At 51.2% G+C, this 10,468-nt stretch overlaps 1 protein-coding gene across 1 annotated transcript; it reads right to left on the bottom strand.

Annotated features, from left to right (window-relative positions):
* Positions 1-3,341: 3,341 nt before the first annotated feature.
* LOC149353953 (uncharacterized) lies at positions 3,342-8,914 on the bottom strand. The gene has a single exon (XM_089582976.1). It carries the CDS (start codon positions 8,018-8,020, stop codon positions 4,754-4,756), a length of 3,267 nt encoding a protein of 1,088 aa, XP_089439102.1. The 5' UTR covers positions 8,021-8,914; the 3' UTR covers positions 3,342-4,753.
* Between the last annotated feature and the right edge of the window lie 1,554 nt (positions 8,915-10,468).

Below are 10,468 nucleotides of genomic sequence, written 5' to 3' on the forward strand. Positions count from 1 at the left end.
ATTTTTATTTTTTTACTTGTGCCGCGTGTGACGTCACTCGGTTTCGTGCATGCGCAGCTGTGGCTAATCTTGGCTCCGACGGCTCAGGCGAAGCGCGGCTGTGGTGCGGGGAGTGAAGCTTTTCGCTTCAAAAGACTGCTTCGTAACACGCCCACATAGGCGCCATTGACAGCGCGCGCCTGCGGCTGTCTTGTGGTGACATCACCAAGCACTAAAGTCACACATGTCTCCATGGAAGGAGATTATTAATTGTGCACTTTGCAAGTCTGCGCAGCGAGGGGTTCGAATTCGCGAGTCATCTGCGCCAAATTCAATGTTGCAAGACTTTTTCGCATCGTCTAGATTGACGCAAGTCCACAGAACCTACGTCCATCAACAGCGGATTTAAGACACCGTTGCGCCACCTCTTTCTGCGCATTTGGCTACTACGTAATAGTATAAACAACAACAGCATGAGCGGTTTCCGACGTCATAAGCCTTCGGATGGGTTATAGGGACACCTCTCCTTGTAGTAACCCGGCAGCAATAGAAAAAACGGGTGAACAAATGTGGATTTCTAAGCCAGTTCTTGCACTTCAAGACGATCGGGCGCGTGCGGCATAGGAAGGAAGCTTTCACGCGGTCCTCCCCACCTGCCATTCATTACGATCTTTGTTTTGATTTCTTCAGTCGTATACGGTTTATTGGCTTTCAGGCTTGGATTAAAGCTTCTTGCTAGGCCTTGAGAATGGCGCTTACTTTGCCTCATCTGCGCCCTAAAGCACTACCAGTCAATTATGAGTCGGAAAATAGTCCATAGGTGAGAAGGGTCCCTGGAGGGGTGTTTTGAAAACTAGCTTCCCGGTCGTTGGTCTTTTAGTACCTTCGGTATTTTGGGTCAACGAAAATGTTTAGAAGAAGCCGTTGCGGTGCTCTCAGTGTGCGGATAATGAAGGCTCTTTACGTCTGTGTAGATGCATGCTGAATTAGGCGGGTGCTGTAAGCTTTGGGTAAATGTATGAAATATAGACCAATTGCAGGAGGATTGGCTCCACCCGAGACCGCGTACTGGCAAGGTAGGCGATGAAAGGCGTTATTTTGTGTGCAGTTAAGAACGCCGTCAGATCTCCAGGCTGACATTCAAATTTTTTAACGAATCTCGTTTCTCACGTGACACCTATAATTTAACTACCTCCGAGAGTTCCACTAGACTGAACCACTCCGAAGTAGTACGCCTGTATTTCGCCAGGACGAAACGTTACCAACACTTCAGTGGAATGTTTGCCTTCTATTATTGTTGAATGTTTCAATGAAATTATGTTGCCTGAATTGTTACTGCAACACATGTAACCCTCTCCTGCTTGGGGAGCTTTGCTGCCTGCAGTACAGTAAAAGAAATAAATGCGCCGCGGTGGCTCTGTGGTTATGGGACGTTAAACCCCCATAAACATTAACCAAATAAAAGAAAATGAAAAATCTCATAAATCTTCAAGAACAGGCACTGAGTCTTGTTTCGGAAAGCCGAGATGGCTAGTGAGGGCGTTATGCAGTATGCAGCTGGCGTAAAATTGGAACTACTTTGCTTGCAAGTGTCCAGGCATGGAATTTAAGCGAGCTTCATGATTTTTTGTTTCCTGTAGTACATAGGTGCCTTGATATGTTCGTGTCTATTGCTCAGCTTTCCGTCTATTCAACGTGGAGTCACATCGAGTTATGGTTGAGCGGTCAGGGAGCATCGAATGTCTCACTGTGAGGAAAATGACAACTGTTGCAGTGATCGGTTGAACAGGAGAAATTTAATACAGACGAGGAATATAAAACCTGTGCCGCTGCCAGATGCAATTTTTTCATTTACGTTGCTATTAACGTCCACCTATCACTAAAGTGAGAACTCTAACGGATCTAAGACCAGTAAGTAGAGAATAACCAATGACGCAAATGTGGGCATTCACTCATTAAATCTATCGCGTCATACCCTTAAGACGAAGCTTAAGTGTTTCCTCCAATTTTCTATGCAAAATACTCGTGCGTGTGCGCCCCAATGCACGAACCATGCGCGAAATGGTTCGATTATGTGCCATTCTCCGAGAGAAGGCAAAAGACAACTCCTATGGCTGCTAAAAATCAAGCGCCACAACTGGCAACGTGCGGACAGATCCGTGTGTGTCGGTTGTAATGTTTAATGCATGGTTCAAGGTAGCTGTAATTTTCGTGAGTTTAATGGCTGCGTTCATTCTTTTCGTTTCTTCTTCTCTTCCACTTGCGTGTGCAAATGTAGGTTAATTTCTATACGACGCAAATGTTTAGCTTTTAGTCGTTTGCTGTATATGGCTAGCGTCGGCGTAACGACATAACTGTTGTTTCCTCATTATCAACAATGCATTCTACACATTTTGATTTTTCTAAGGTGAAAAGAACGTATGCACGCAGCAGCGGTACTTTCAGAGGGGCGATCGGAGCCCTTTTTTCCCTTCCTCTCAATGCAAATTTTTTTCACAGACACTCGGTTAGTTCATCATCCTTATGAACATCACAATCAGCCTGACTACGACCACTGCAGGGCAAAAGCCTCTCTCATGTATCTGCAATTAACCGTGTTCTTTGCCACTTGGGGCCACCGTGTGCCTGATTATTTCATCTCATCCTAACTTTTTCCCTCCACCTGGTCCGCTTGCCTTCACTTGGAATCGACTCCGTTACCCTCAAGTACCAGCGCTTATTTTCAAGCGCTTGTCAAGCATCCTTCAATAATCATCATCAACTCAATTTCCCTCTACAAGATTGAGAGCACAACTCAACTGTGATGAAACGTTGCGGCGATTTTGGGCACCAGACATGAGGTGGCAATCAAACTGGCCAGACCCTTTTTTGATTGGTTGGACGTACAATTCGAACTTAATTTTCATGTACTCGGGAAAGGGATATAATATAGAATGGCTCTGAGTATTGTAACCGTTTCGCTCGAGAAAAAACTACAAAAGAAAAGCAGCACAAGCGAATAAAAGCTAATAAGATTAAAGCTAGAGCGACAGTTTTCGTTTCACCTAAAATTATCCTGTAACCGAGTGCTGCTGTTCAAACTGCCAATACCGAGATGGCAGCGGAGAAAAAAAACGTCCGATGGACGCCACAGCCAAAAATGTGACCAGAAGAGAACAGAAAACTGAGGGTGTCGGGCGGAAGAGAGGCCAGCAGCTTTTCATAAACAGGTCGAAGAGTGCCGTCATGTTAGACGTTGGACTGCGCTCGTGGAACAGGAAAGTGCTCAAAATTAAGCTCCCCTACGCTCTCCGCGAAGTGTTACGGACGAGGTAGCATGGACGTGCTCCGGAGAGTGAATTGAGGGACGCCTGAGACGAGGCTGCTGGGAAAAGACAATGAAGAGGAATTTATACATGAATATTTACAAGTGAGCTGCAGGAACGCTGCATCGTGACAGCTCAACACAAGACCATGATGACAAAGAGCTCTTCTGCCGTGCCGCTGCCGGCTTTTTTTAAGAGTTCTCTTCCCTAGGGTCCCTAGATGGGGGCCGGGTTTCACTGGCGCCAATCACCGACACGCACGCACTCACTCACTCCCGAGAGATCACGCCGTCGTCACGCGCTGGGAGAGGGGAACGATGCCAACCACGTAGCGCAGACGCCGAAATGTCCATGAGCGGCGTTCTCGCGCATTTCGAACGCGCGTTCCCACTCGGTGTACGGGAAACGCTCGCTCAACCGGGCAGACGGACGCGGCTTCCGTGGTCATCCAGGCGTTCACCCAACGCGCGTCTCGGGGTTTGTCGGCGTTTCGCTGCTGCCATGTCGTCGTCTTCCCCCCGACGAAGGCGAGTCGTAACAGACTGCCCCGCCGGGGGAAGGAGATCCCGATGGACAGGGGACAGCATCCGCTGTCCGGAGGGATGTCGCTTGAGGCTGGTCTCAACCGCAGTCGGTTCTCTCTCGGCGGTTCTGGAGCTCAGCGCACCCTGAAGTCTTCCTTTGCAGGTGCAGGTTCCCAAAGGGCACTGCAAAGTGACTCGTGCTCTGCTAGCGTTAGAACCACGCCGAAAACCCAACCGCTCAGTCCGCAAGCACGACACAATCCCCACTAAGCGATGCCAGGCTCTTTCCTCCTTACAAAGCCAATTAATCCCTGGGAGTAGTTTAGCAGCACTCAGAAAACTCCCACAGATCGGCACATTACACCACAAAGCGCATCTTAATTAAAAAAAAATAAACAAAACCAATAGGCTCAAAATCCTATATCAGGAAAAAAAACTACCAGTAAACTGCAACTATGATGCTGACTCTTGCGCTAGGGACCTCAACTTAAGCCATCGGCATTACCTTTGAGACTCCCCTTTTTGTGATGTATTCCGATTCGTAATGACCCCGACATTATTTCATTCTGCATAGCAGCATACTGCCTTCACCTTGCATATCCCCGCAAAGATTCGCTCAACATCGGAGCCAAAGTCACATTAATTTCCCCAATTCCAAAAAAAATCAAGCGACTCCAGGCGCTTATGCTAGTCGCTTACAATGGCCCGTCTGGCGAGTACTTCCGCGTGTCAGCGGACGCTGCTACACATAGGCACCACTAGTGCATGTTTCAAAACAATTTCAAAAGAAACGCTTTCAATGTAAACAACGCGTCGGGAACCTATTCCTGCTCAAACTCTTTTTTTTTTCTACAAAACTTTTTGTCTGCAGGAATGGTTTAAAAAAAGAAAAAGCAAACAGCAGAGACATCCTCGGAATCCGCTGCTAGCGAGCCGCGCCGCGGCTCAAAGGGGTCGCCTATTCTTCAACCGCGCCCTGCGCGGACGCACACCAACAGTGGCTTTAGCAGCCGACAATTCACAAAATTCGAAGGGCTTAACTGCGCTTCGACACCTGCGAGCCTCAGACGCCACGCGACATTGATTTGTTTCGCACACCGGCCGCGTGTCTCCAACACCCAAGTAGCGTCTGAACATTTGAATGCGAGGGGTTGACGGACGCGTATGAAAGAAACGCCTACGAGGACTCCTTTCTCGATTCAGCAATGTTCTTCGACTGGAGCCCGTATTGCGGCTTTCTTTCATGCGGTAGCTGGGCGTGCTTCTCTGCGAACCGCTGTGAGGTTCCCCCGTCCTGCAAGAACTACCGCGGGGTCGCCGCGATGGGACAGGTGGCTTTCGTTTTGTCTGTAAACGCCTAGTCAGCTTGGCCCTTTTTCGGCGCCTGTCGCGTCTGGAGTACCGCGGTGGCAGTATCCGACGATTACGTTGTTGACCGGCCTTAACCCCTACAATGTTTTGGGCCCGTCCTTCGTCCTTTTTCCGCGGTCTACCCCTTGGCTTGGCTCTCTCTGAGCGCGGCCGCTTTCCTAAAACTGCCTTCGCAGAACGGCCCTGCGCGCCTCCCTTGCTCGCGGTGTCCTCACCCTCCGCATCTTTTCTCTGACGCAGCACCGAGCCGTATTTCACCCTTAAGTTCGAATTATCGGCTCGTGCTTTCGGTGAGTCACCGCAGGTCGCAGTAGCCAGCTGTTCCGACAGCACTTTATCTCCTGCTGAGCATAACTTGCTCTCCTGAGGCTTGCTAATCGACCCTGCGACCCTAACTCCCTGGCCTGCAACTTGATCTAAACCACACTCGATGGCTAACGTTGCGATCTGCCCTGGGGTTTCAGCGGTGCACTCGGGTGACTCGCAGCCGCTCTCCTTACAGCAAAGCGCTGTGTCCAAAACTTGGCTACTAAGGTTCGCCAGCCGCATCGAAGGAGGGTCTCCCTTGATTCCTTGACTGCTCTGGCCCGCAAGCTCACTAGTCTCTTCCTGAGCAGAAGCATCAATCTCGCTTGTCAAAGCAGGTTTTGCCTCAGGGCTAGAGACGGTCGCTTCTCCCTTATTAGCGTTGTCTGTGCTCACTAACGAAGCAGATCGCTCGGCTTTGTTTTCGGTGGGAATCCTGCAACTCACAGTTTGCTCTTCATTCCCATTAAACTCGGCCTTCACAGAACTTTCATCATGACTTTCCTCAAATAACCCAAGGACTACTTTTCCCTGGTCACGGAGACCTTCGGCGTCTTTCTCCTGGGTATTATCCTCCCGACCGCAGGAATCCGCCTCCGTCCCGGAAAGTGCATGCTTCTCTGGGCTCAAAACCAACGCATTGCCCCTTTCCTTATTTTTAGCCGTGCCTACATTATCGCCCGAGCCCTCACGGCTGGCGGATCTGCACTCTTCCTCATTACTAGCCTTAGTGCCTACATTATCCCCCGAGCCCTCACGGCTTGTGGATCTGCACTCTTCGCTAGCTTTTTGACCGAACTCCTCGGTCTTCGCTGCCGAAGTGGCCTTTCTTTCCTGGACCAAACCTGTCCTATACCGCCACTTCTGCACAGCCTTCGTGTCATCCGGCGACTGAGCGGGGCTTCTAACTCGGTCCCTGACACTATCGCGGTGTAGCTTACCACCGTCAATTTGGCTTTCCAAATCTGCCTCCGCAACTACCGCCTTTGCAGCAAGCTCCCGAGCTCTCGATCTGGTCAAGGCCTGAACGCTACCCTCACCAAACACGAGTCCCTTTTCGCGCAGGAGGTGATCGGACCTGTTTGAAAATAGGTACGGATACTGAGGGGGGAGCATAGATGACACCGCGGCCTCTGTCTCAAGTGCGCCGAAAGGTCCTTCAATACGCACTTTTGCAACGGGCAGACACACGCTATGTGCTTCCACGGCTCGCTTGATCCATGCGCACTCGCCCGTGAACATATCGGGTTCTACGAAAGAGGGGTGAACCACATCCATCGTCGCCGCGGAATCACGAAGCACTCGGCACTCTTTCCCGTTCACGACGAGGTCTCGCATGTACGGCTCCAGAAGCTTCATGTTCTCGTCATTACTGCATACTGACAAAAATACGAGCTTAGTTTTCGCTTCGGGACACTGCGCCCAAAAGTGTCCCGGCTTCTGGCAAGTATAACACACGCGCGTTTGCCTCGCCTCTAACCTCTTTCTGCGTTCGTTGTCGGCTGCCGCCGTGTCTGTGCGCTCGGTCGGATCATTTTTACTCGCATCCGCACCATGTTTGCCCTCCTTTGGTCTGATGGGCGTGAACTTCGGCCTCGCAAACTTCGAGCCGAATTCACCCCTTTGACCGTCCCTGGCTCCGCGAGCCCGACGAGTCACAAACTCCTCTGCTAGCTCAGCGGCTCTCGCCACGGTACTAACGTCTGGCCTGTCCAAGACCCAGTACCGCACGTTTTCCGGTAATCGTCTATAAAATTGCTCCAGCCCGAAACACTGCAGAACTTTCTCGTGATTGCCAAACGCTTTCTCTTCTTTAAGCCATTCCTGCATGTTTGACATAAGCTTGTAGGCGAAATCCGGATATGACTCGTTTTTGTCTTTCTCCGTTTCGCGAAACTTCCGACGGAACGCTTCTGCCGACAGCCTGTACTTTTTAAGCAGACTCGATTTCACAAGATCGTAATCCTCCGCCTCCTCTTTCTTCAGGCGAGCGATTACGTCGGCCGCCTCAGCGGGCAACAAAGTGAGCAAACGCCGTGGCCACGTTTCCTTAGAAAACCGCTGATACTCGCACGTTCGCTCGAAGTTAACAAGGAAGAAACCAATGTCGTCTCCAGTCTGAAACGGCCGCATTAAGTCAGTCATTTTGTACGATACCCGCTCTCCTGCACCGTGTGCCTGACTTGACCCACGAACGCGTTCCATCTCTATGTCGAGACGCTTCATTTCCAAAGCGTATTGACACTCGCGTTCCTCTTTCTCTTGTTTTTCTTTACGTTCAAGTTCCTCTTTCTCTTGTTTTTCTTTACGTTCGCGTTCCTCTTGCTTTTCTTTACGTTCGCGTTCCTCTTGTTCTCTTTTTGCCAATTCCCTCTCCTCAATGGCCTCAAGGCATTCCGCAAGCTCGTCATCTTCAGCCTCCAACGCAAGAATAGCCTTCAGCAGTTCTGGTTTTCTGAGTTTGTCTGATACCTCCAGACCCAACTCTTTCGCAAGCTCCAGTAACTTTGGTTTGCGCAGCGTCTTCAAATCCATGGCTGCTCCGAGTACTGCTTCTCTACTGCCCGCTATTGTCTTGCTGCAACTAACCCAGCAGCAACGACAACCGAATTACCAGCTCTGTTCCCGACACTAACAAAAGCCTGGCAAAACTCAGCAGAAGAAAGTTCCGCACTCACCAAACCTCGCAGCCAAGAATCCAGCGCAGTCGGTCCGCTGCAGGCAACCAGTCAACACACAGGGCTCGTTGCACTGCCCCCGACTCGCCGTTCTGCTGCTCAGCGTCCCGTTGTCCGCAACTCTCCGCCGGCGTCCGATGTTTCGCGTCCCACCGCTGCCAACCAGTTTGTTAGGGACGAGGTAGCAGCATCCCACCGCTGCCACCAGTTTGTTACGGACGAGGTAGCATGGACGTGCTCCGGAGAGTGAATTGAGGGACGCCTGAGACGAGGCTGCTGGGAAAAGACAATGAAGAGGAATTTATACATGAATATTTACAAGTGAGCTGCAGGAACGCTGCATCGTGACAGCTCAACACAAGACCATGATGACAAAGAGCTCTTCTGCCGTGCCGCTGCCGGCTTTTTTTAAGAGTTCTCTTCCCTAGGGTCCCTAGATGGGGGCCGGGTTTCACTGGCACCAATCACCGACACGCACGCACTCACTCACTCCCGAGAGATCACGCCGTCGTCACGCGCTGGGAGAGGGGAACGATGCCAACCACGTAGCGCAGACGCCGAAATGTCCATGAGCGGCGTTCTCGCGCATTTCGAACGCGCGTTCCCACTCGGTGTACGGGAAACGCTCGCTCAACCGGGCAGACGGACGCGGCTTCCGTGGCCATCCAGGCGTTCACCCAACGCGCGTCTCGGGGTTTGTCGGCGTTTCGCTGCTGCCATGTCGTCGTCTTCCCCCCGACGAAGGCGAGTCGTAACAGAAGTCAAAAAAGAACATTTTTTTTGTGTTCAAGGGAGTCGTAGCTCGAAAAAAAGACAGGGGCGAGAGAGACACAAGAAACAGGACCGGCGCTAACTTACAACTGAAAAACATGAAGCGAATTCCCGAGCTTGAAGAACCAAACGCGCATGCCAAGCAACAACTGATTAGATTAGGCGGAAAGATAAACCTGACCTAGCACGACTCAGCACGACCTAATCAGCATGACGAGAGCTGGACAGCCCCGTGCCAAACCTACGAGCAGTAACGGGAAAGCGACTACTTAAAATTTAAAAAGATGGATTCCTTTCGAAGCAGAACTACCGATGTTTCACAGATGCACTTATCTCTTCCCAGCTTATGAATGATTGAAGCCTCAACAACCTCCCTTGCTAGCTGTTCTTTAGAGCGACCAAGAACTTTATTTTTCCCGATAAACCTGACCCGGTAGGTCAGGTTTATCTTTCCGCCTCATCTAATCAGTTGTTGCTGGGCATGCGCGTTTGGTTCCTCGAGCTCGATGGTTGCATCGTGCAGATCCTACGTGAAAGCTTGTTTGTTGGGCAGTGAGTGTCGGCCCGACACGGTCTTGGTGTTCAGGAAATGGTAGTCGCCTCATGGTCTCCAGTCTCCTGAGTTCTTCGGGACAAGATGGAGTCGAGATGCCCAGCTGCTGGATGAGGGTCTGATGATACCAACTTCAAGCATATGCTCGAATTCTGCACGGGCTACCTTGAGTTTGTACGTAGCCAGGCGTCGTGGGCGAGAGAAAAAAGGTGGTGCTGAATGTCGAGGCAGACGGGTTGAGTTCAATCCGGGGCTGACATTAGCTTGGAAAATTCATTAATCAGGGCTGCAAACGACTCCTTGGCAATTGCAGCGCTTCGTGGTGCTACATCGGTAGTTGCCCACACGGCAATGCCACGAATAAAGAGTACGGATGCGGAGTCAATGAGGCGTTTCCGCTTGACGTCAATGAGGAGCTTGTGCTTGGTTAAAAAGTCGGCTCCAATAATGGCAGTGTGAAAGACTGACTGCGTACGTGACGTCTATGCATTGCTCAAACGAACTTACTCCATCTGCTAGAGCCAGAGACGTTGTGTCTGTGTCCAGAACTATCGACGAGGACATGTATTCGAAGGCGCCACTGTGGAAGGCGGCGGGCTCTACAGAGGACAGACGACCACAAAGAGCCAGAGGAGAGAAGACGAGAAGCCACGTGCGGTGCCAGACGCTCACCACAATTTCCTGTGGTTTTTTGGGCGGTTGTGCTCTCCCCCTCCCCTCCTTCGGGCGCGGGCAGACAAGCGCGTTTGTGTGTGCGTGCGGCCGGCAAGCGACCCTACCAGCAGCAGACTCAACATACCGCGTGACAGCTCGAAGTGGCGAAGAAAGTCGGCGGCGGGAACGGGCCGGGCTGTCAGAGGAGGATGCGAGGCGTTGGCTGCAGGAAAGCGCAGCCCTACGAGGGACACCTGATCCCCGCGACACATCCCCTACGAGGCTGTCGCCCTTCCCGTCGTAATAGCCGCGGCATCATGGAAATTC

This window comes from Amblyomma mixtum, chromosome 3 (assembly GCF_055824585.1).
Source record: "Amblyomma mixtum isolate Tamu chromosome 3, ASM5582458v1, whole genome shotgun sequence".
Classification (NCBI taxonomy): Eukaryota; Metazoa; Arthropoda; class Arachnida; order Ixodida; family Ixodidae; genus Amblyomma; species Amblyomma mixtum.

Coding starts and splice junctions, on each gene's coding strand:
- LOC149353953 (XM_089582976.1), bottom strand. CDS start 8,020: ATGGATTTGAAGACGCTGCGCAAACCAAAGTTACTGGAGCTTGCGAAA.